The sequence below is a fragment of the Polyodon spathula genome, chromosome 1 (genome assembly GCF_017654505.1).
Source record: "Polyodon spathula isolate WHYD16114869_AA chromosome 1, ASM1765450v1, whole genome shotgun sequence".
Taxonomy (NCBI): Eukaryota; Metazoa; Chordata; class Actinopteri; order Acipenseriformes; family Polyodontidae; genus Polyodon; species Polyodon spathula.
This window is the reverse complement of record NC_054534.1, coordinates 69,454,217-69,481,461: the sequence shown is the minus strand read 5'-3', so window position 1 is coordinate 69,481,461 and position 27,245 is coordinate 69,454,217. Positions and strand designations below refer to the sequence as shown.

The following is a 27,245-nucleotide window of genomic DNA, read 5'->3' as shown; positions in this document are numbered from 1 at the left end:
ATGCTTTCCTCATGGTTATACTGTGCATTTACCATAATTTACTGCTGTTTGCCATGTTTATTAATATACTTTATCATACCTTTTTATCACGCTTTCACCATGCTTTATTACACTTTGCTAGGCTGTTACTATTGTAAACCTTAATAAGGGCCTGTCACAAAGACAGCTGCAGTGGGTGACGTCAGACCAGAAACAGGAACCAACACAAAATTAACAGAGAGGTGGAATTTAGATGAAGCTGAGCTGTGCTCAGCATTTAATAATTGAACGGACAGAAAATAAAAGGTTGTAAAGACAAACAAAACACAGGACACGGCACTGGCAGCCAAAACAAAGTGACAAACAAAAACGAACCACACAGACAAACACGGTGAGCTTCTATTATAACTACTGTTACCTCCGCCTCCAATCCCGTTCTCCATTCACCGAACACACAACCCCAAGTGAGTGAAAACATGCTGCTTTTATGCAGCTGTACTGAGACCCGATTGCTAATCAGTCGTTCAAATGGAGTCTCGGTACAACTGCACACGAATTAATGAAAGTGCAATTCCCCGTGCTCACATATTATTGCATTTTACTTGCACATGAAGTGCTGTGCAATCCTCGTGCCTAAATACAAATATACATTTTAAACGCTTGTGTTACACAGACCCATTTATATCCCGTGTACCAATGACTATACACCAACATTAACACACTACACGTAGCATACAACACAAATAAATAGCCTAGGGGAGGGGCACTTTGCCACAGGGCCGTTACATGATAAATGTATTATCGATACCATTAGGCCATATCATATCATGTGATTGTCTTGATTACAGGGAGAGACAGGAGCCCAAGGGAAGCCTGGGCTGGATGGTGAGCAGGTATGATACTCTGAATCAATGTCAAATGCAAGCAAATGTAGTGTTATTGATGATGTTTGAATCTAATATGATTCTGTGATTAATATTTCAGGGTCCCAAAGGCTCAAAAGGTGACATGGGTATCCCAGGCATGTCAGGAGAGAAAGGAGAAATAGGTCTACCTGGATTGCCAGTAAGTGCATTTGAGAAGTTCATTTTTGTTGTGGTGTACATATCTGTCTCACAAGAAAGTAAAAAAAAAAACATGCGAGTACAAGAGATAACAGGAACAGTAAATGTCAGTCAAGGAGAGGTGGAGATAATAACACCACCTTAATATTGTACTCCATTTATCAAACCACTGGAAAATAATGTAACTCGCTTTATTGTGTCTAAGCGCATCCATTAGTCCCTGTGGCCTACCAGTGTGGTATTCTGCATTAATTCTACAGAAAGTTTTCTTGGGTTCATGTCTGGGCTCTTAGCAGAGCGTTCAGCTACAAACTAAGTGGGACCTGGTTTAAAGTAAACTGGTTTACTTGTGTTGCAGGGCGCTAATGGCATGAAAGCAGAAAAGGGAGATTCTGGTTTACCTGGTCCTCAAGGTCAATCTGTAAGTGATGGATGCGATCTTTCCTTTAGTTGCTTTTGGGGGCTATGGATAAAAACAAATCTAAAAACTCATTGCCCACCCTTAAATGTTATGGTGTATGGGCGGGAACAGTAGAGTAATATTGCACTGTCTAACTTGAAAGCATTGCTGTTCACTTAAAGCTCATGCTGGGATAATAAGAATATCATTGCTCCAATATATATATATATCTCAAGACTTTTTTTCAGTTTGTCATTTTTAGTTATTTGTATCACTCAGCGCTAGTAATAACGCTGTTTATTATCAGTGTCTAACTATCCTTTAATAATCTATATGTTAAGTGTAGGGTTGCAAAATGAAGTGCAGAGATGATCAGAGACAGTCAATCACACCGATCGTTGCATCAAAGGTTTATTGCAGTGGTCATCAAAATACAGAGCTCTCTGGAGAATAACAGTCACTTCATCAGTAACTAGTGTATTCTGCAGGGGTAAAGCATGTACATGGGCTATATAGTTTCTACATAAAATCCCCTGCTCCTATCAGAATTTGGCATGCCTAAACCCCCCCCCCCCCCCCACACACACACTCCCCCCCGTTGCATTTGATATATTCATTTCAGAAACCAGTTAAGATTAAGCAAGCATTTTATGGTTAAGCAAACATAGCACTTCTCCTTCTACCCTTCTTCTGTCCCCAGTCATCTAGCTCTGACTCAACCTAAGGGTGTGATGAAACATTCTGTCCTTTCTTTCACCTTTCACAAGTTCTTCATATTGCAAAACTGCACCCCAATGATCGTTGGTTGATCCTGTTATCCTGTTTGGTTCCTTCATTAAGTAATGTACAGAATTCAACTTGTAAAATCTGCTACAGATGAGATAGTCATAAGAAAAGGAATAATTGAAACAGACAAATAGTATTTTTTCCAGTTTAGTAGCTAAAAGTTAAGTGACCTGTTTTAAATGTTTTTAACACACATGAAAGGGAACCATTCTCTGTGGGTGGTAATGATTTTTAAGAGCAGTAAATCATTCTATGTGTTTCACACAGCTTATTGGTCCTCCTGGAGCGCCTGGCCCCCATGGCTTACCAGGCCCAATGGTGAGTGTTCAGGCATGCAGGGGATATACTGTTTGTTCAATTCTACATGCAACCTCATTACTGTCACCCTCGAACCAGCTTTAGTGAAGAGTCGATGTACTAGCCTGGTTTGGCGACCTCAACCAGACTATTATTGATTAGTTGTCCACCACGCAGTTTGGCACAATTGCCACTGGGTACCTTATTATACCTTTTTATCAGCAGTCTCAAATGAGATGGAGACTGAGGAGGGAACTGTTCCCTCATCTTCTTCAATAGGATTTGTTGTTGAAATGGTGCAGGGCTCAGGTGCTTGTTTTCATGGAAGCAAACTGTAATGTGGAATTCCAGTGTGTGTTGGGTGTATGAACATAATTGTAGTTCAATTATGGTTCTGGTGGCAGGTGTGCAGTTTAAAGTGCTGGGGAGTTGCCCTATTTTTCATGGAATGTGTATTTTAAAACTGGTTCAGCTAGTTATCACAAATTCTTGTTAGGTGATTTTTACTAATTTGCCTTTTGCATTGTGTTCTTGCAGGGACCTAATGGTTTACCTGGACCCAAGGTAATTTTTTTAATAACAAATACAGTGGATTATGTTGCATCCTCTGTGTTTATTGCTGTTATTAATTCTGCATGCACCAGTCCATTTGTCTGTGACTAATAAAGTTAACGTGAATGGGTCACTTTTAAACATATAAGCTCAGCGGTTTAAAAAAAAAAAAAACATGAAACACTTTTTTTCTTTACAAATCAGAATAAACAGAACAATTATAAACCCATCGCTTTACTTCTGAGCTTCGTGGTTTAAAAGTACTGTAATAATATCATTAAATAATTCACTGCACAGTTCCAGTACGTTCAAGGAAAATAGATATTTGATGATTAACACAAAACCTTTAACACTGACTTAATTAAAAATCAAACTCATACACTATAGTGCCACTGTTATGTTTACCTACATTTAAAGAACCTATCCTACAATTTTATTGTGGCTTGCCATAGCCTTTTTTCATTGCATGTACTGGAAAATGCATTGGGTTCCAAGATGACTTAACTATCTGAAGTTTAACAGTATTTGTAGTACACAAGGTCGAACTTTGCTTTTACCTTTAGGGTGAACCAGGGTTGCATGGTGTTAAAGGAGTGAAGGGTGAGCCAGGGCATAAGGGTGACAGAGGACCCCTTGGTCTCCCAGTAAGTACAGTAAAAGATTTTCAATGCCAATCACATACATTTTATTATTTTCATCAGCTGCCACAAAACTCTGGTTTACTCGGTAACTAAGGCCCCACCCCCCATCCCCCATCATTGTACCGGTGCTAAACCTCATTCAGTAACATGCCATATTTTCCTTTGTATAATGTAGTAACGTTCATCCATTGTTTGTTTTGTTTTCATTTATTATTTGTCTACATGATTACTCTCATGACATCCCTGCCTTGCCAGCACTTCTAACAATTCTCCGACAAGTCTCTTACAGTTTGTAAGAATATTCACCTTATAATCTTTTATCTGATGATAAATTTCTTATTTGTAGACATAGTGCAAGTTTTGCATTTTTAGACAGATTGGGGGGATTTTCAAAAAACAGTGTTATTGTATCAAACTCGCTGTATAGCAACGACAACTTTAGTAGCAAGTGATATTCTAACAGAATTTATTAATAAAATCAATCCGTTAATGCTTTCAAATTGAGTTGATGAGGTCATTAATGATCGCATTTTTTGTTAAAGTCTAATTGTTGCAGGTCGTATACATCACTTCCTGTCTCAACAACTAGATAAGGGGAACTGCATGTTAACGAAATCAAGGAAAGTGAATGGAAGCATAATTCGCTGTTATTGAAACTACTAGCGTACAGGGAAATGGAAATAAAAAATAATGAATATCTATTTTGTGTATAATTTGTGAACTTCATTTAAAATTGTGCATTTTGTCATCCAGAATATACATGTATTTAAAACACTTCACATATAAAATACTAATTTCAGATTATCTGGTGTGTGTAAACTCCACTAGTCATTTACACTCATTCCGGGGGATATTTTGCCACAGATTATTATATACAGCTCTATTAATGTGAATTTTACAATGTTGTTTGGAGCCATTAAGTAGGCCTGGTTAGAATTTATTTTCTTATGTTGACATCTACTTTTGTATGTATTTTAGTACGATTGTAGGCTATAAATAAATACATTTGAAGTGCTGTTTGTGTTTGTAGTTGTTAGTTATTATACATGTATACCATGTATGTAACATTTAATTATCTATTTATTGAGCTTTTAAAATTACAATAGAACTCCCTAACAAGGACGCATTGCAAATCCACAATCAAGTGTAAGGACACTTTATTGTAAATAGAATGCCATTTTCTATACTAAGATGTAATTATTTACTCTTTTTATTTGTGTAATTAATATAAAACCTACAGTAGAGGTCAGCTGTCACATAATGTATGTATCCAGAGTTCAGACTACAGTTGCACTGATAATTTCTTGGTAGTAATGGGGATTACGGCATGGACCCTTTTTGTAGACAATTTAAGGTCCTCTCGCGGAGTCTGACAGAGATCAATAAAATGCCCTATACAGAAGCAATCAAGTTTTTAGATCGTCATCTAGTAAATCTAAGGCATTAACCCTGATCCGGTACATTCTCTCTGTGTATCGTCGGCGTCGCAGCCAGCGTCTGTTCATCTCTGGCTCGCACTTAAACTCAAATTAAATTTGCTGCTGTATCTGCAGCCACTCCCAGCAAACCCATACTGTAGTTAGTTTATTCTGTCTTTTGTTTTTTGTTTTTTGATCACCAAAGAACTTAAATACTGTTTCAAGGTGAGTTATATACTTTTTCTTTAAGTAAAACCCTCATTTTCCAAGTGCAAATTAACTCCTGATAAATTATGACAATTAACATAGATTTCTTTTTAAATAGTTGTAAGAAGCACTGCTCGTTAAGCTATTAACATTATTTCAGAAATCAACATAATTTCAGAAATCACATTAAAATGTAATAATAGGCATGACGACCATTTGAAAATGCCAAAATCAGTGCTACATACCGATTTGTTCATTAACACTGGAGTTATCAATTACAAATTTTTGAAAATCCCCCCATCATTTTTTATTTAAGACAGTCCTGTACTATATAAACATTTACTTGCATCTGCATGTTTGCTGTGTGAGCTGAAAGAACTTTGAAACCCAGTAAAATCTGTCTAAAAAGTGTAGATATACAATATATAGCTTAATGTTATTTGTTTATATAAATAACATAGTTGTGAAGTAGTGCCATGCATTTACATTTAATGCATGTAAATGCCCCAAACGCAATGACTTAAAACAACATATTAAATTCTCACCCACTTACTCTATAAAACTATATAACTAGATTATTCTGCTCAATACATGACACATATCAAATACTTATTTGTGCCCTCTTAATATGTGCTAATTGAGGAGTGATGCAAAACCTAATGTAATTGACAGTCACAGTAGATTTAATGTTGTATCTGTAACTGAAATTTTAACTGTAAACCATAAGTGTGTTTTAAGAGAATGTGCCCCATCCCAATAAACACTTTTGAATAACCGTGTCTATAATTGTGTCCATTTCATTGTTTCAATGTGTACTAATCCCATATTCATCTCACTCATGTTACCCTCATAACCACACAGGGAGCGTCTGGCTTAGATGGCAAGCCAGGACCCAGGGTGAGTTCCTTAAGTTGCACCTTCTGCACTCCTTTGAATGCCATCCTCGCCACTTGCTCTCTCCTTTCTTTTAAGTATTTAACATTGGAAAGTGATACCTGGATTAGATAAAAAGCTTAGAAGATAAAACTCTTTGTGTGATTATGTTTTTGCCAACTGAACAGGGAAATTTCAGAACAAACATAAGAGATGTATTCAATGAATCTGAACAGTGACATATATGAATACCACCATCTGGCATCTTATGAGAACTAACACCTCTCAGTTTTGTCCCAACACATGTCTGATTTTACATGGCTGTGGTATTTAGATTCTCCACTGTTTGGATCAGTTTAATACACCCCAAGGAGTCATAAATAATGGCATTATTAAAATTAGCCACTATTAGGAACATGTTTTGAGAGTCCAGGTTTTAGGCCCACAGAAGCCTGCCCCTTATTGGTGGATCTATCTGAAGTTGTTCTGCACAGTGTAAATATAGATCATTGTGACCTACAGTATTTTTTCAAGGCATTGTCACATGATACAGTAGCTGAACTTTGAAGTTATTGGAAGTTATATCCTGGGAACAGCTTGTCCAGTTCTGATGAAATGATGTATGGGTTGTTATTAGTAAAAGTTTAGTAAACCTTATGTTACTTAATGTTGTATATATCAGTAATAGGTAGTTCTACTATTATTGAGCATCACAAGTCATTTGAACTGTTTAAAATGGCATGCAACAACATTAACTGGACTATGTTCAATTCACAGGGTATGGATGGTCCAGTAGGTCCTTCAGGCCCGGCTGGCCCAAAAGGTGACAGAGTAAGTACAGGAAATCCATCCTTCGTCCCTTCTCAAGGTGTTCCTGAAGGGCTATCCATGCATCTTGACTTGATGAACTGTAAAAGTAACAGTTAAGGTGGTAAAGAGACTCTATAAACTACTATAGGGAACATTTGAAAATGGTTAGAATATGACATTACAGACACCAAATTATATTACTGAACATGATAGCAGGACACTTTATAACAGTGCTGGCCTAATGTATTTCATTTATACATTGTGTGATACAGATCCAAGTCACAAAACTTTAACTTTCTCTTCACATCTATTCTTGTTGTAGTCTAATGTTTCAGAAACAGTTAACAATAAATACTTTATATATATATATATATATATATATATATATATATATAGATAGAGAGAGAGAGAGAGAGAGAGAGAGAGAGAGAGATATTTTAAAAACTACTCAGAAAGAAACTGTTGTAAAAAGTCAACTTATGGCTTGTTTCTTGGAAAAGTCAGAAGTCAGCAATATCAGAGAACATAAGCAGCCTCTTATCCAGTGACGGATGGCTTGTAAATCTACTGTACTTCCTTGTGTTCTGTAGAAAGTTCTAACTGAGTGTGTTTCCATTGTGTTTTCTAAGGGTGAAAGGGGACCAGCTGGTGAACCTGGGCCAAGAGGACCATATGGATTACCTGTAAGTATTAACTGATGTAGATTTGCTTACCTACTGTACACACAGTACATTGTTCAAAGATATACTATACTCTAAATTAGAAGTTCGTTTTTTTTTTTTTTGTTCTGAAGAAAGTTAAAGTAAGCGTGTTTTATGGCTGTGACATGAAACCAACAAGATGAAAAACTGGGTGTATATATTTTATGACAGTCATATTTAGATAAGGAACTATAAACTACTCATGGAAATGTGTTGCCAAGTCTTAGTACAGTGTATTCTGCTGTGTCTGTGCTATGAAGTCCTACATAAGTGGCTTTAGAGTAACTGCAGCTATAGCCTCTGACAAGGTAATGTTTCTTTCTTTCTTTTTAAGGGCACAGAGGGGGCACCTGGCTTGGATGTAAGTATACAGAGGGTCCTTTTTATAATATACAGAATGCCTCCATAGTCTGTCTGAAAGAATGTCCTTAGCAAGTTTCAGCACAACTGGACGAGCAGTTCTCTCTCCATATATATATATATGCAATCCTCTATAGTGTTACATATAGCATGTACATGCAACCATTTTAAATGTGCGGTTCTTAAGAGCGGTGTTATTGTCATTGCTTGCGCTCCGGCACCTCTTTCTTTACAAATTAAGCCCGCAATACAACTACCTGCATGATAATATGCATCCCCAGCAAGGGGATAATAGGTAAGAAAATGGCCTCCACCCTGTTAGATCCCAGTAATATTTTTATAGCCTTAGATATTCTTTTTTTTTTTTTTTTATAGTGGTAATGGTTATACAAAGAAGTCACATAATAATACATACAGTTGTAGTCAAAGTTTACATACCCCAGTGGAAATGTACAATTTCAAGAAATTTCTAGAAAACAAAGAATTTTAGGAAAAAATATTTTGTAGAAAAAGTTTTGCTTTTGTGGATGAGGAAAAAAGTTACAAGAAATTGATATGTACAATTATTTATTTCAGTTTTTTTGTTTTTTTTAAGCAAAATTCCAAAAATGCAAATTTTTTTCCTATGATAGTATTGTCTTCAACATGATAATGCAGGACCTAATTCTAGAAAAGTCTCAAATGCTGGATTGTAGATGATTGTTCTTAGAGAGTATAAATGTTCCTTTAATTATTTGTTGATGAGAAATTTCTAGAAATTATAAATTACCATTGGGTTATGTAAACTTTTGACTACAACTGTATGTATAAGAAACCAGTTAATTACAATTAAACTTGGCTGCTGCATTCTTTAACTGTTATTGAGAGTATCCGAATTTAAAGGTTGAGCAAAGAAGAGGTCAGAATTAATACTGTGCACTTCCACTGTACACTGCAATCAATGGGCCTAATTTTCAAAACTATACAGTAGTCTCATCATATAGGAACACCTGCTAAGAGAACACTTTGCCTAAGGGAACACCCTAGTGGTGAAATGGATTTTTCCCATTGTACTGTAAATGCTTCGGCTAAAGGAACAGGAACTTCACTTAACATTAGAGCCGCCACAGCTGTCATTTTGACGGTTCTCACTTTTTAAATTTTATTTACTCTGTGCGTGTGAAAAATACGCTATTGTTCATTCTTGACTTTTCTTAAATACCTGCATTAAATACCTTGATGGCGTTTTGAAAGGCAGGATCGCAAAAATAAAAAAATTATAATCCCCTCTACCAAGAACCGCTAGAGCAGTCATTTTGACCGCCTTTTATAATACATGTTTGTATTCTGAATATAACCTACAATATTCTATTTTATTTTTATATACAAGCCTGTTGTTATCTCTGCTGGACCTGGCAGCCATCAATTCTTCATTTTATACAAGGAATGCCCCTGGGAAAATATCATTAGGAGAGATTTCATCTTGAAGCTAGCCACAGCGCTTCGGCAGAAACATTTTGATGAGAAAACTGCAAAGCAGCAGGCTGCAGTAGCTCAGCTTGGAGTCTGTGCTGCACCGAGTGACAGACGCAAGAGAAAATATATATTACTTTCATTTTAAATTAAAAACTAGTTTCATTTTTACAGTTCTGTATGTGCATATACCTGTTGTCACACTAGTTTCTAGTTTCTTTTGAAATGTTTATTTTATATATATATATATATATATATATATATATATATATATATATTATATTTTTTTTTTTTTTTTTTTTTTTTTTTTTAAGTATTGCTTTATATGTGGTAAGCTAGAAAATAAACCCTTTAATGTTTAATTGTTCATTTAAATATGTTGTTTAATGGGGGGGGGGGGGGGGGGGGGGGTGTAGTTATGAGTATAACGGCTCTAGTGTTAAAAGAACGATTCATTCACAACGGATACAGTACTGTTTTGTAACCTGATAACTCGTCATCATCAAATTTTAAATTAAAATGTTTTTTTCTGTATTTTCAAAAGCAACTTGTTATCGCTTTAATTATTATCATAGCTTGAGTTAAAATCCTTTGTACATATAGTTCCAAAACATGTTGATTACTCACAAGTTACTGTGTACTCTGTATTGTCATGGCTGTTGTTGTTTTTCAGGGATTACCAGGCCTGAAGGGAGAGAAAGGAGATCCTGGTGAAAGGGGAGAAAAGGTGCAGCATGTTATATTAATTGAACAGGCTCTTCTATCTGCATGATAGTGAACTTTTCACTGTCAGGTACCACTGGACTCAACAACACACCCACAATTATTTATTAATTACTTTATGATTGTAAAAAAAAAAAAAAAAAAGTTCCACATAAATAGGTAGCTATTAACATAAATGATTGTTTATGCAGGAATATCTAATGGAAAACCAGTTAAACAAGCGACATTTGAAGGGTAACCTGGCCTTCCATTTTTAGTACTCATGTCTGTTTATTACAGAGGTGTTTTATGATGTATGATTCAAAGGCTATGGGTGTTTAGCGCCAATTGTTTCTTGTTTAACTTAGCCCTATTGGTAAGATTGTGTACAGATTTTTAACAAAGCGCAAGAACTGATGGTAAAGAGAGAAAAGGTGTCTGAACCTTATAGTAGCCTTTAATTCCCAGGTATGTATTTAGTTCATTGGTGCCTGACAGTGGATATTAATGTTACTACCCTAATATTACTAACCTATTATATAGATTTTTTGTTTGTTTTTCATTTGTAGTTATTTTTAATAGTATGGATCTTTTAGCTTAGGTTGCATGTTGTTTATTTTCTCTAACTTGACTATAAAAACATTAATGAACACTAACCCAAAGTTCTAGAAATGATATCATCCCTTTTTTGCTGATGACCAAACATTCTCTCCAGCTGAAGCGTACATCGGTAAACATATTAAGAGAGCAGTGCAGCAGTTCTGAAATGCTGGCAGTTGGAGAGTGTTTTGAAAAGAATTAACTCTGAATACCCAAAGCAAGTAACAACAACAAGCGCAAAACTAATTTATGTTGCACGTTTAAATATTCTGGAAATTTGAAAGCTGTTGCTCGCATTATCATTTGTTAGTCTTTTCTTCACGTGGAAAAAAAGGGATACAAACATTTTACTTTTTTCTGTGACAGAGGCATGTTCCCTGCTACTCCTTCTCTTCCCTACTGCCCTCTGATAAACTTTACACACTGGCTTCCTCCTAATCCCCCTTTCCCTTCTCTCTTAAGAAGAAAATTCCTTCAAAGTACAACCTGTGTCATCTTGCTTTCAGTCACTTTCCCTGCTTAACTGTCCTTGTATCTTATCACACATTCTCTGTCTCCTTAAAACACTGAAGACAAAATCTCCTTTAATCCAACCCACATACAGTACAGTGAGGACGCCCTTTAAAACCTGCTTACCACTATGTGCTTTGAGTTATGTGATACATGGTCAAAGTCCATGCTGCCTGCTTACTTTTAAAGATTTCTTTGATAGCAGTGATGTTAACATTGAAAGAACATTTTTGATTGCCCATCTGTATTGAGAAACTGCTTTGCTGTACATGTAGCATAAAAAATACATTTTGGTACCATACTAAAAGACTGTAAACCCTACCCAAACTAAAAGAAATAAAAAAAAAAATTTAAAAAAAGGTATCTTATTCATGGCTTAGGCAAACACCTGGCTAAATTCCTGTTTCCTTTTATGTATTATTTTCTTTTCTTTAAAGGGAATGTGACATCCAGATTTGTTGCCCCCCTACTTACAATTTCCAAACACCACCTGCCCCAAATCGTTTTCTGCCTCATTGTACCTGATGGATATTTGCTGCAGGTGTCCTTTATAAGAAGAGAGAGAAATGTTGTTCTCATCACACCATTGTGTCCACAGGGGGAAAAGGGAAAGAAGGCCAAAAAAGGGCCTAAAGGGGAGAAAGGAGAACAGGGTGCTCCTGGATTAGATGCACCTTGCCCATTGGTATGTCAGCTATGCTCTAAAGACTCATCTCGTTATGATCCAAAACCAATGGAACCAAAGAGAGGAGCAAGTCACTGCCTTTACTGATTTGGAATATGCCCATCTTTAATCCATCCTTATTGAGGTCTCTGACTGCAGTCAAAAGCAAAACAAGATCAAAGTGTTAATGAGGCAATAGCTGGCAAGAATTACAGAGTAATTATCTTAGTAATGTAACCTGTGATTTCCTCTGTGCCAGTAAATGCCAGTACTATATATCTTCCTAGATGCATTTCAAAACTGTAAACAAAATCATTGTCTATAATAAATGTCTTGCACTTTAAGTCACTCCCACAAAAATTGAAGTTTGACCAAATGCTGAGATTTCACTAGAAGGGCTGATGTCTAAATCAGTGATGCCAGGGATTGCTCCTCTACATGCTGTGTTGCTGCCCCGTTGAAGAGCCATACTAATGCCTCTCTCAGTAACAATGCCAGTTACTCTTTACAAACAGGGATTCCGGGGATTTAAGGGTGAAAAGGGGGAGCCAGGTCAGCCTGGCCTGGATGGGCTGGATGCCCCCTGCCAATTGGTACAGTATTCTCTTTCCTTCCAACCCTGCATGCACATTCTTCCTACCTGACAATACAAAGAGGGCTTTGCCAAGCAGCCAGCCTTGTATTTCCATTGATGCATGACCTATGCATGAATGAACATAACATTTCTAATTGTACATTGCCCATCTTAACACGATAGCTTCTGAGACAGACATGGTCTCCAGTCATAGTCTTTTTTAACAAATGCCAGCTGATTTTTTAAAGAGAGACTATGGTGTTTAACTAATGTGATGTTAGTCCTTTATTCAGGTTAGAAGAAAGCCTTTCCTTTAAAAACAAACCTTACCTAAATCTTCTGGACCCTTCTTAATACAATACCCTACAGCCAATGCTAACACTTCCTAGCTATTGGTTCAAATGCCATTGTATTGATTGTTTTATGTTATTTGCAAACAGTCTGTGTAGGTGCAGTTCTATTGCTCCAGTGTTGAGTTTTATTAATTTTGACAATGGCTCTGTTTCTATGAAATTTCTACTCTGTTTCTACTAAAGTTGTTGAATAGGAAGGTTCCCCAGAACTTGTGTTAGGTTTCCTCAGTCCACCTGCTCCATACCATTCTGTAGGTCAGAAGGAGCCAATTGAATTGAACAGTCACTGCCTCACATGACTTTGTGGAATGAAGGAATCAAACACTATGATAAAGCACCTAGAATTCCACAATGCTCCGTGAATTTAGCAGGGAAAAGACTCAATTATTACAGTAAAAGAACTCAACAAAATGACTCCATGATTTGAAACATCATATAAAATTTGATGTAAACAATAACATGGTGTTTGAGGCTGCTTACTTTTAAAGTAATGTAATCTTTCCCCCAAAGTAGTCCCTAATATTTCTTCTCACTGTGTGCCCCAGATACAAGCATGAACCTCCTTCTCTAATGTGTACTAGACCTCTGCTCCCAACCTTCTCCCTTGTACCAATTTGGCAGTTTTAGTTTCAATGGCATATTAAGGTAAAGGTGTGCTATACGCAAAAGTGGTTGACAATTACATATCCACAGATTGTTTTTTATTTGTAGTCTTGTAGAGAATAAAACTATAATTTTAGTCGAAGGAATTAGAAGCTCCAAGTACAGTAATGAAAATATATACAGTCAGCACTCGGATATCCGTTACCCAGATGCGCGTTACTCGCGTTTTACCACCCTTGTATTAGAATAAAATCAATCACACATATATATATATATATATATATATATATATATATATATATATATATATATATATATATATATATATAGTATGTAACCCGTCACATGCAATTTCCACCTCCGTCACCAGTTTTCTGATACAAAGCCCATCTCTTCAACGCTACAATGTACTTGTTTATCTGTCACAGCCTGCGTTTTCTTTTTTTCTCGCATGCCAAATCAGTGTGTTTATTGTACAGTTACTTATTGTGCAGTTACACAGTGCTTCCTCCAATTTCACATGACGAAAATGGAGCAAAAACAAAGTGAACGAGACAAGCTACGGTAATGTAAAAGTTAATCATTAAACAGTTTTAGATACTGCGATGCATTTTTTTTTTTTTTAATCAGTGATCTTTAGTTGCTTTTGTGCATTTTCATTTGCAAGTGAACTGAGACATTAGGGCCTTATCGAGCACTATATTCTCCTATTTTGAATGCTGACTTTGGATACTGTTTTAATTCTGGAAACTGGTGTTTTTTTTGTCTTTTTCTAAATTGCATTGCTTTTTACATTGTACGCAGTTCTGTGCATGGGTAACAGTTTGATTTCATTTTGCTGTTGGGTCGTTAATGGGGAATTTTACATACTGCTACAATACGTACCAGATTTAAAAGTATGTGCTGTAATAGTTCAGGTGTCCACAGTTGTCTCTTTTGCCAATTGATATTTTCAGACTCATATCGTTCTGAATTAAAATACTTGTGTTGAAAATATAGTACTGCACCAACAAAACCAGCTGCAGTACATCTAAATGGAAGTGTATTTATTTTAAAACGTAGTCCTTTCACGTACATATTTTTCACATTTTATCTTTTTTGTATTCCCTGAAAAAACAGACAAGGGTTACAACAGGCCAAAATGAAATAATCACATATGCGTCACGCTCATTTCACCGTCGGTGAAGACAAAGGTCGGATATGTGCTGACTGTACTGTACATTAAGTAATGTATGATTGTACTCCATTCTTAATTTCTATATGCTTGAAAAACCTGTATATTATACAAATGATTGGAGTTCAAGGTGGGTATTATTGTGATATGTTGGCTTATTTTTTAATTCATCTGGTTTACCTCAACGTCATGTTTTTGCATGGAACACATGAAGGTTTATAAATATGACTAGATCACAAGATGATTGTACTTAACTACTATTGAACCAGAAACTATATGATAATAGAATACCACCGCATGATAAAGCATTTTTGTATTTGATCTGCATGGAAATGGGTATTACTTAATGGGTATTATAAGATTAAAAAATCTTTATTACTTTAATGCATATTTTTCAAGTACCACATTGTTGCTTTTATAGGTTTAAACCACAGCTTCCTGGTAGTCAATCACTTCCTTTACTGAAATTTGCCTCCAGGTGATATGGTATCAAGAAGTAGTTTAAAGGGCAACTCTGAAGTGTTAATGTTTGCCTACTGAAACTATTCACTCCTTACTGAAGAAATAGACGTTTGTTAACTTTTTACATTCAGAAATATCCACACCCTGGTATTTAAAACACAGTGTTCTTCTAGTTGCTGTTTTGTTCCCTGGAAAGTTACAGAACAGATATGATAGTACCTTGGCTTTTTTTTTTTTTTTGCAATCACATTGAAGGATGTATAGTCAATGAGGAATACACAAATGAATGACATTCAGAATTCTATTTCTAATGTAAGGGTTTCAAGAAGATTCTCAAATGATATTTCTCTTTTTTTCATCCCAGGGTCCAGATGGACTACCAATGCCTGGATGCTGGCAGAAGGTAAATGGAAGATCAAACCGTTCTAATTCTAGTTAATTAACATAATTGATTATTTTCCTCGGCGCTCATATGATACTAATAGCTCTGATAGACAGAGAACATGTGTAGGGATCAGATTAGGGTTTAGGTTAGGGTATAACCTGTTGCACAGAAAGTTAACTTTTTCAGAGGAATAAAAGCATTTGTAACAATATAAAACTAGCAAGAAACAATGTTTTGTTGCGGGAAGGAACAGTTTAAAATAAATGTATTTAGGTTTGAAACTTGTGATAATGTTGTTATGGAAACGAGAAGTAACCAAATGTTGCAACCAGCATCATCAGCTCTGAAAGCTGTTAAAGTGACAACACAGCTAAATGTTAACTGTTTACTATACTTATGTTAATATTTAAATTCAGCTGTACAAACGGATCATAATATATAGTTTACTATTTATTCTTCACAGCAAGGAGCTTAGACCAAATAACATTGTCTGTTAAAGAGAACTGTATGGTTTTCTATTGTGGTTCCTGCTTAGATCATTATTCCAGACAAAATGCTTCGGGTGTTGCACTATGCACTTAGATCCACTGGTAAAGCCTGAAGCCTGTGCAACAATGATATGCTTCCGTGCCTCACTGCATAAAGTCAGCCTTGACAAGTCTTTCCAGAATTATTTATTTATTTATTTATTTATTTTTTACTGGAACAGTCCAATGATGATCGAAGCAGAAACAACAACAAATTATTTTACAGATCACACATACTAGGATATAGAAGTTAAATATTAAGAAAAGGCAGGTGCCATCTGTTTTTAAGTAACTGTACAGATCCTTTAACAAGATTGTAGTTGTCTGATGCCTTGTCTTTTGTGTTTTCTTGCAGTAATGCGTCTAACCCAAAAGCATGGAGTTTGTACATAATGCTTCATTTTTTTTTTTGTATTTATAGTTTTGTAAATGTAAAATATAAATATATAAATATAAATAAAAGAACAACGAACAAATGTTTACATGTAGCTGCTTCAACTCACCTACAGTAACAAAGTGTGTACCATCGCATCAGCATTATGACTTTGTAACTAAGAGGAAGAAACTGTAGGCTTGTGTCAAACACAGGGATCAACCTTGTTTGCTTTTTGCATGGACAGAAGCCGAGCAACAGTAAGAAATTGTGCCCAAAAGGACTAAAAACCATTGGAATCTTTGGAATGTACTGTACTTGATGTCATTGGATATTACTGGTGTTTGTGTTTGTGTTCATCTCAAGTCTGTCATCCATTCATGCTGTCATACAAACTCTAAAGACTAAAAACAAAGAAACAAAAAAAAAATCAGCATGAATAATGTGCCAAAAAATAATAAAAAAAAGTTATCGCTTGTGGTGTGCTAGATTTATGGCTTCAGACACTAACTGGCTGTTGGTTTATTGCAGTTTTTTAAAACACAGATCACTGAAATTATTTTCTTTTGTCATCTTCCAAAGGGAGTCACACCATGGCTGGTGGCTTGAAAAGATATAATCCCAGATTTTGTAAAATCTTCAGCAATTTAAACCTGCAGTTCTTCAACTCCAGTTGTGTGGGCCATCTGCCCCCATCTGCATTTCTTCCTTTATGCATGCCTAGCAGTCAAGCAGATGCAACAAGCAACATTTGTTATTTTGGCAAGGATACAAAATGGGTGCTGACCCTACAGTATGGCTCAGCAAGGATTGATTTAGACTCAAGAGGATTTGGAAGAGCATCTGCAGTACTGAAGTGGAAGAAGATCCGCAATGGATTCACAATGCTTGAGTTTCACAGGTTTGGCCATGGATTGCATGCATCACAGACCAAAAGAAGGGTTTTGCTGTCACTTGTGAAGCAAATGTTAGGTTGAAAGAAATTGAAACGAGTAGTGTTTACCAGCTTCTATGAGAAACAAAAGGGATGGTCTTACTTTTGTCACTTGTGAAGCAAATGTTAGGTTGAAAGAAATTGAAACGAGTAGTGTTTACCAGCTTCTATGAGAAACAAAAGGGATGGTCTTACTGCCTTTTAGGAGTGAGGGTTGAACTGTTAAAATGAAAAGGCCTTGAAGGATTATCACAGGATTGCAGTGGTGCATTTTTTTATTCATGATGCATAATGGCCTCAAGGACGTGTAAGTCTTTTATTTTGTTGGAAACATACAGCAAACTTCACAAACATTTCTGTTTGAGGAATGGTGCTTTTTATTGTATAACATGTTACAGTATTAAACCATCTAAATTTACTGTATTATGTTCTTTAAAGACGCTCCGATTTAAAAAAGAAAAAATATATTGATTATTAATCATATTATTATTTCAAGCTTTGACAGAAAATGGTGGAGCTGCAAGGAACTCTAAAAGGAAGTGTATAGCAGTGGCTACCAAGTAGTGGTGGTTACTGCAGCTTCAGCTCTCTTTACAAGAAGATTGGACTGAATGCACACTTAAGGACTAAAAGAAGCAGGTGCTGCTTGAATCGATTTAACAGCCAGCTACTCTGAGATTTAGAACGAATCAGCAGAAATGTCAAAGTATCATAGGCTTAATGACAGGTATTATTTTTTTTCTGTTTACACATTTATTAGCCTATATTTGCTTTCCTGATTTCCCATATGGTATGCATTAGTCAGGCCTTCTTCAATTGACCACTCAGTGCACCACAGAAAAGTGGTATCTATACAACAGATAGGCTAGCTTTTTATCCAGGTGATTCAACATAGAAATTCACTATAGACAATAGATTGACTGTAATTACTGCATCATTTAAGTCATGCTTGTATTGCTTTATTCCCAAACTAATAAATCGTATTTAGTAAATTAACATTTAGAGAACAGGGTTATGTTGTTCAGTGATTGAGTAGAGCTAAGCTTACTCAATGGCAGTGTTTTCATTCCTATCTCATCTGAGTTAGTTGAGAGCTGTGCTATCATAGATTGGAAATGTAACTGGTCTATAGTGTATTTCAAAACGTGGGAATAGAAAAACTGAGTGATTATTAGATCCACGGAAAGGGAAAGGCAATTGTCATGGGCAGTGCACGCACAACACTTTCAACACAACTGTGCATTTAAGTTGTGCCTTCGTAGTCACATATCTCTGGACTTTTGTGAACACTAGCGGTGACAGCACCCATTTCTTAACACAACAGGAAACAGACAGAAATTTTTAGTCAGTCAGTGAGCATTCTAGAGTCAAATCCAGGCAAAAATTAATGAACAGGCCTGTGTATAAATACACTAAAGAGATTGAACAACATTTACTGTTTAGCTTAAACAATGCACTTCTCTAGAAGCCATTTGGAAAGCTCGCTGCAGTCAGACAGGGCCCTTAAACCAGGGAAACAGATACAGATTAGTGTTGGTTTTTTTGGGGGTTTTTTTTGTTTTTTTTTAATTACTGGTATTTATATATATTTGGGGGTGTTGGGTCTTTTTTAAATTTGCGAACCATGTTGATTATTTTTTGACAATTACCATTGTTAATGTATTATTTCAAATAATCATTCCTTGTGACTTTTAACATTTCTTCATATTTTTGAGAAAGAGTGGTTCAAATACCATCTTTTCAAAATTACAAACCAAAAGGTTTTAACTTTTAATAGCATTATTTTCTTGCATCTTGATTTTCTAGTACTTTTCAGCATAGGCTTTATTTATAACATCTGTTTTCCCATTTAGGAATCATTATTAATCACAGCTACTTTTAGATCACTAGTGCTTATTTAATAGTTTGTGTCACTAAAAGGAAGCACTGTACAGTACATATGCTTACACCTTTAAAAAAAATCTCAGTTCCTACATAGTGTAGTTTTGAATTTGTTATTTTAACTGAAGTTGCCAACCATTTTCATATTTGATAAATATAATTTTTACAAAGTATGCTTGTATTTCAAAATGTATGCTGTGCGTGGTATATTTAATATAATTAGTGCCACTCACATGCATTAACAGTACTCCATTACTGCGTGGCAGACGACATTATAAATTGAATACAATAATGTTTAAGTTTATTATTACCCAAGAAAAACAGGTTGTCATACTCAAAATGAAAAGCAGTCCTTTTGGTTTTGAGTAGTAGAACATAGTTATTAAAATGTCGATGTTTAATAACCAAGGCTGACTTTAAAAAACACAGACATAAATCAAATGTGAACCACTGCAAGTCAGGTTCTTACCTCAGCACTGTTTCTTAACAGCTATTTGGTTTCATTTGTATTCAGGTTAGAGGGCTTGCTGAGTTATTTTTTGTGAAGCTAAAATTATGAACATGTTTCAGTTTATATTTTTAAAGCTTTTTATATGTACTTTTTTCTTTACAATTATGATGGTTCTGGCCATCTTTTTTTCATATACAAGGAAGGCAAGAGGAAAACAGTATTTTAACCAACATAGAAGAACAGTAACTTGCATTTGTGTCGCAATGTAGACATGGAAAAACAAACATATCAGGTACCATTTTTTGTAACATCTTTTGTAATAGTGTTACACAGTTTCTTTACATAATCTGATAGGGTTTGTCGATCTGTATTTTAAGGAATTATAAAATGGGTTAACAGAGAAGTATTTTGTTCTACACTTTTTTTTTGTTTGAGTTTCTTATTTGTATTGTCTTCAGTCAAGTTTATTTTTTTTATTTCATTTGACTGAAGTCTATCCTCAAAACATGTTTTACACCATGTACAGCTGTTTTCATCACAATGTGTGTACTGTTACAGCTGCTTTTCACTATGACTTGATACTTATAATTATGTTGCAAAATGTTCTGTATTGATGGTGGTTATTATTCAAAACACAGAAAGCAATTGTTTGTATCCCATTAATCCATTGGCTGCTGAGTCTAAAATAAATGCACTGTTATGTCCATAAATTGTACTCACAGCTGTATTCACAATGGAAAGAAATGGAAAGCATTGCACAATGTTATTTATTCACTAAAATAGGAATGTAAGCACAGGGGTGTGCAAAGGATAGGGCAGTTAACAGAGTGGTGTCCAGTTTTAAGTGCTTTTTAATCACTATGTATTGTGGCTTTGCAGCAGCAGTCAATGGAGTTTTGCTCATCCTGTTGTAACTCTTTGGATGACCATATTGTTTTCTGATGTCCAATAAATATTACTCCAAACCTTTTTTTTTCTTTATTTGTTTATTGTAACACCTTTATCCAAGGCAACTTACAGAGACAAGGGTGTTTGAACTATGCATCAGTTGCAGAGTTACTTGAGTCGGAGCACAAGGAGGATAAGTGACTTGCTCATGGTCACATAATGAGTGAGCCAGGATTTGAACAAGGGGCATCTTGGTTACAAGCCCTTTTTTTAACCACTGGACCACACAGCCTACTTTTGTTGGGACTGTTTTAATTAAAATTCAAAACTCATAAAAAACAATAGAATGATACACTTCCAATTTTACAAGTCTAATGCCCACAGCAAACATACTCTGTATATGGATTTATTTATGCATGTTATCTGAACCCTTTGCGATTCATGGCTCTTTTCAGTTATGGTTCTGGAAGGAAGCAACAGCACACACCCAGTGATAATGTACAGAAACAGATTTTATTTAATGAGAAAAAAGCATCCATATTGAAAATACTGTTATCTCACAATAAACTAACACTTATTACTAGTAAGTATACATTTCATGTAAGATTCATGCCTAACATTCCCAACCTCCCCCCTCCTCATCCTCCTCCTCATCCCTATCCTGACCATCACTTCCATGGTGTAACATTACCATCACTTGGTGATGCTGTGTATGTATTGTAAAATAGTGGGACTTTAATGTATTTTGATAAATTCAAATTTCTACAAAGGTAAAACAAAAGCATTTTTAAAACATCTGACAGTAGCCATATTTGGTCACATTGTAATTGCCAAGATATGTGTCATATTTAAAAAGATACAATTGGACAAGTAGTTCTCTAAATAAATACATACTTAATTTATGGACATACAGACATATCCCCACTTCCACCATATTCAGTAACCAGGGATATACAGGGGTAATAATTAGTATTCAACTAACAAATAGCAGGTAGCTAATTATATGCAGCACAATAATGTGGCAAGTCATGTGGTTCCTTTACATAAGAACAAAAGAAAGTTTACAAACGAGAGGAGACCGTTCGGCCCATCTTGCTCGTTTGGTTGTTAGTAGCTTATTGATCCCAGAATCTCATCAAGCAGCTTCTTCAAGGATCCCAGGGTTTCTCTGTGCGATTCTCTGTGTAAGAAAGTGCCTCCTATTTTCTGTTCTGAATGCCCCTTTGTCTAATCTCCATTTGTGACCCCTGGTCCTTGTTTCTTTTTTCAGGTCGAAAAAGTCCCTTGGGTCGACATTGTCAATACCTTTTAGAATTTTGAATGCTTGAATTAGGTCGCCACGTAGTCAGTCTTCTTTGTTCAAGACTGAACAGATTCAATTCTTTTAGCCTGTCTGCATATAACATGCCTTTTAAGCCTGGAATAATTCTGGTCGCTCTTCTTTGCACTCTTTCTAGAGCAGCAATATCTTTTTTATAGCGAGGTGACCAGAACTGAACACAATATTCAAGATGAGGTCTTACTAGTGCATTGTACAGTTTTAACATTACTTCCCTTGATTTAAATTCAACACTTTTCACAATGTATCCAAGCATCTTGTTAGCCTTTTTTATAGCTTCCCCACATTATCTAGATGAAGACATTTCTGAGTCAACAAAAACTCCTAGGTCTTTTTCATAGATTCCTTCTCCAATTTCAGTATCTCCCATATGATATTTATAATGTACATTTTTATTTCCTGCGTGCAGTACCTTACACTTTTCTCTATTAAATGTCATTTGCCATGTGTCTGCCCAGTTCTGAATCTTGTCTAGATCATTTTGAATGACCTTTGCTGCTGCAACAGTGTTTGCCACTCCTTCTATTTTTGTGTCGTCTGCAAATTTAACAAGTTTGCTTACTATACCACAATCTAAATCATTAATGTAGATTAGGAATAGCAGAGAACCTAATACTGATCCATGTGGTACACCGCTGGTTACCACACTCCATTCTGAGGTTTTTCGTCTAATCAGTACTTTCTGTTTTCTACATGTTAACCACTTCCTAATCCATGTACATGTGTTTCCTTGAATCCCTACTGCGTTCAGTTTGAGAATTAATCTTTTGTGCGGGACTTTGTCAAAAGCTTTCTGGAAATCTAAATAAACCATGTCATATGCTTTGCAGTTATCCATTATCGATGTTGCATCCTCAAAAAAATCAAGCAAGTTAGTTAGACACGATTTCCTTTTCCTAAAACCATGTTGACTGTCTCCCAGGACACTGTTACCATATAGGTAATTTTCCATTTTGGATCTTATTATAGTTTCCATAAGTTTGCATATAATAGAAGTCAGGCTTACTGGTCTGTAGTTACCTGGTTCAGTTTTTTTTCCCTTTTTACGTTTGCAATTTTTCCAGTCTGTCGGTACCACCCCTGTGTCAAGAGACTTCTGCATGATCTTGGTTAGCGGTTTGTAAATAACTTCTTTCATTTCTTTGAATACTATTGGGAGGATCTCATCCGGCCCAGGGGATTTGTTTATTTTAAGAGCTTCTAGTTCCTTTAGCACTTCTGCCTCGGTTATGCTAAAGTTATTTAAAACTGGATAGGAACTGGGTGACATGTGGGGCATGTTGTCCGTATCTTCCTTTGTAAAAACTTGTGAAAAGTAATCATTTAATATATTTGCTATTTTTTTTTCTTCATCTACGATTTTGCCATTTGTATCTCTTAGACATTTAACCTCCTCTTTGAATGTTCTCTTGCTGTTGTAATATTGGAAAAACATTTTGGAATTGGTTTTATCCCCCTTAGCAATGTTCATTTCTATTTCTCTCTTGGCCTTTCTAACTTCCTTTTTGACTTGTGTTTGCAGTTCCGTGTACTCTTTCTGTGTACTTTCTTTTTGGTCCCTTTTTAATGCTCTGTAAAGTGCCTTTTTTCGCTGAATATTTTTTTTAATTGATCTATTAAACCATTTTGGCAATTTAGTTTTACATTTAGATGTGTCTACTTTAGGGATGTCATTGTTTTGCGCCTCTAGTACTACATTTTTGAAGAACAACCATCCTTTTTCTGTGGATGTTTTCTCTATTTTACTCCAATCTACTTCTGTTAGTCTCTGTTTCATACCTTCATAGTTTGCTTTTCTAAAATTATAAACCTTAGCTTTAGTTGTTACTTTTGAGGTTTTAAAAAACACTTCAAATGAGACCATGTTGTCATAACTTTGCATCACTCCTGTGATGGGTTGACTTTTAAATTCTGCTTGCTGCTTCTACAGTCTTTCATGGTTCGGGGCCTTTATATTTACTGGAACTGTTAGTACCTTAGACTCCTTGTTGCACCTTGAGATCAGTGAATGCTGAACTATTGGTAGTTCCAAGAAGTCATCTAAAATCGGGAGTGGCAAAGGAATGCTGGCACAGTCGAGTCATTTGTTATCATAAATTTATAAATGAAGAAAAAAAAATTAATAAATACAGATACATGTAATAATTATTGTTTTATGCCTAACCAAAAAATGCTGCATATATAAAATGCATTGGATAAGATAACAATTTTATGATCAAATCCTTGTTCTAAATAATGGACGGGTCACTTTTGAGCTGCACAACAGAAGAAGCATTTTGTTTCAGAAAAGCAATTACTTTCAGACAAATGTTGGACCTGTCTTTCAAACTAATAATGTGTTAAAACCTTAGACCACTAGGTGACTCCAAGTGACTTTTCAACTTGAGCCCCATATGATTTATTCTGATGAATTTATTTGTCAAGAAATTTAATGATAAACATTAATTCAAAGTATATGAATGTCAACTACAGAAGAAATTACATACTTTTAATATGTTAATCTTGCTGTGCCACAACCACAAACAATAGTGTGGATGAACTGTAGCCATGTGTTGAGACATAATTAGTGCAGTCTGCATTGCACCACCATAATAAGCAACAAACATTAAGTAATTATATGGATAGAGCTATTATGAATGACTATGTAGCAATTGCAATCTCCAAGTGCCTTATGTAATGTTTCATCATGGGAGATTTTTTAGGGGGAGTGATTATAGGGAAACTCCTAACATGCATCACCTGGTCATGGTTTACTAGAGTACCCTCAAAATGATATTAAGATTTGCAAGTCGGTGTGTTGTAGTATTGTATATATTCAATATTTTGGACACAGTGGCTGTATAAAGTATAACTGTAATACAATGAGATAATAATACTGCAGTGCCTTGTTACAACTAATCAACTACTAGTCTACAACAGCTGGCGCAGCACAGTCAGGGTGCAGCTAGCGGGCGATACAATTAAATTTGCGTTGCGTTTGAACACCTCTCTCTTCCCAGGTCACGTTCTTCCATTCTTGGGCGAGTTGCAGAGCAGTCTGTAGTGATCGGGGCTTTGCAAGGTGCAGGTACTTGCGGAGCTCACCAGGTCCCATGGATTCAACGAAGTGGAACCGTGCTTGCTCCTCTTGCTCTCGGGTGGCAACGTCTGCGTACACCTGCCAGGCTACCCTCTCCAGATCTGTGGCTAATCGGGCCAGGGTCTCCCCTGTCATCCGTGTATGCCTTTGGAGCCTGGCCCGAAGCAGTTCTGGTTCCCCTGTGTTGCCGAACCAGCGTTAGCGGGTGGCCAACAGGATGAGGTAGTTACTTCCTTGGCCAGGTTCAGCAGCACCATCTGGGCTTCCCCTCTCAGCAATGCCATCAGCTGTTGTGCCTTGTCCTCTCTGCTCCACTTGCACAGTATCTGGAGCAGCGCTCTGTAGGACCCAACTGGGCCCCATACGCTCTCCCTCCAGCGACCGCTGCCTCCCAGCATGGCTCTTGAGTTGTTCTTCCAGCTGGGAGCTCCACCTCGCGTTCCTAGATATACCAGCACCCCCACTCTCAAAAAATAAAAATAGGGAAGCGAAATCGAGCTTAAACATGATGCATGATTTTAACAATTTTTATGTAAAGATTAAGCTAGGTTTCTATCGTTCATCACAAACAGTTCTACGCCATATTGTCACAATCAAGAGAGCTGCAAACAACACTTTACAGACAAGGATCTCGTTTATCAACAGCTGCACCTGCACTAACCTGAGCGTTTGAAATGGAAGGATCGTCTCACACTCATGCTTTAATAACATTCCTGACTATGCCAGAGTTAGGTTTGGGTTTTGTTGATGTCTCTGGCGTTTAGCTTTTTTGTTGTAGATAAACTCCAAATGTAGCTGTCTTTTTGCCATTGTACAGGGTTACATCAAATTCATTCCGTTTTAGCACATATTTTCGCTGACTGACACTCTTTGGTTATGTTATTAAGGGGTGAAAGTTTGAAATAAACTGAACACTTACATATTCTCTACCCACTTACGAAAAACATAAAAATATATATTTTATTTTTAAGTAATAAGCCCTGGCAGCAGTGGCGTAACCAGGATTTTTTTTTTCGGGAGGGGATGAAAATGGTAACTTTAAGGTGAGTAATCAGAGTCTTGCAATTGGCAACCTGATTTCTTATTTATGTATTTTCGAAAGAACAATTCTTTTTTTAACATTAGACCACATACACCGTTGTGCAAAATAGTTAAAAAAAATTATTCAGTTTAGAACACTTATGATTAAAAAAAAAAGGAAATACAAAGCAAATTACTCGAACTTTTAACATGTGCATCAGATTTAAACTTCACATTATGATAATAAATAAAAATAACTATTTTATTTTAAACTTCACATTATGATAATAAATAAAAATAACTATTTTATTTTCCTTAAAGTATATCACACTGTGAATTACTTTCATCAGCTCCGTGCATTTGGTTACTATGGCAATGTGGTCAAAGAAATACCGATTTCATGATTGGTGTTCGAGTCATACTGTACAATGACCTAGTGAGTCAACAATATGTATGATGTTACAATTTATTAATAATTTGAAGGTATCTGTGGTTTTAAAACTTCATAATTATTCTACGTAGTAAAGCTATACAAAAACTTGTGTTTTGTTTTTAAAGTTTGCCGTTAACTTTTCTCCCTTGTATAAGATTTATGGAAATTGCTTCATTAGCGTGTCAACAGAATTTTAAAAGTTTTACAAAACTTGAAAAATGTTGCTGAATTTGTCACTTAAGGCTGTTTTTAAAAACAATCTATTTTTGTCTGTTACATTTTTTGCAGCCAACGCAATATCTTTGTTTAGCTGTACCTGAGAGAATGCAGTGAAAACGAAAGCCAGCCATATTTAACTGGAAACGATGTATTCTCAGCACAGCTAAGATTTCAGTTTTGGTTTGAAGGCAGCAAGAGCTTAGCCTGATTTTTCATTTTTGCTTGTCAGACTTCCTTATGCAAGGCGAGTTACAGAGGTAACAAGTTATTACAACATAGATAAATGATTACAATACAGCTAAGAAAAAAGCAATAGAGTTTTTTGTTTTGGGATTTTTTTAGTTTGTTTACACTTTTTTTGTCAAATATGTGCTTTGTATTTGTAGTGTATACGTGCAACTACTGTTCCCTTTCAATTCGAATGACAACCATTACCGAATGGGAAAGAGCCTCACTGACCGTCAATCTCTGAGCAAATATACAAAAGCTGCCCTATCAGGGCTCTGCTATGAGGGGGAAGTCCTGCCCACCTCC

The 27,245-nt window shown here is 35.9% G+C and overlaps 1 protein-coding gene across 9 annotated transcripts in view; it reads left to right on the top strand.

The window, feature by feature from the left end:
* Positions 1-19,042, top strand: part of LOC121321725 (collagen alpha-1(XXV) chain) — a 201,750-nt gene extending 182,708 nt beyond the window's left edge. For 4 of the 9 annotated variants that reach the window (XM_041260871.1, XM_041260834.1, XM_041260825.1 and 1 more), the window contains 12 exons: positions 828-872; positions 964-1,044; positions 1,402-1,464; positions 2,497-2,547; positions 3,064-3,090; positions 3,642-3,722; positions 6,206-6,241; positions 6,995-7,048; positions 7,657-7,710; positions 8,063-8,089; positions 10,214-10,267; positions 11,951-12,523. In XM_041260871.1, the coding sequence (XP_041116805.1) occupies positions 828-872; positions 964-1,044; positions 1,402-1,464; positions 2,497-2,547; positions 3,064-3,090; positions 3,642-3,722; positions 6,206-6,241; positions 6,995-7,048; positions 7,657-7,710; positions 8,063-8,089; positions 10,214-10,267; positions 11,951-12,124 (747 nt within the window). In that variant the 3' untranslated portion in view covers positions 12,125-12,523. The other 5 variants (XM_041260863.1, XM_041260855.1, XM_041260880.1 and 2 more) reach the window with 5 other exon arrangements.
* Positions 19,043-27,245: the final 8,203 nt, after the last annotated feature.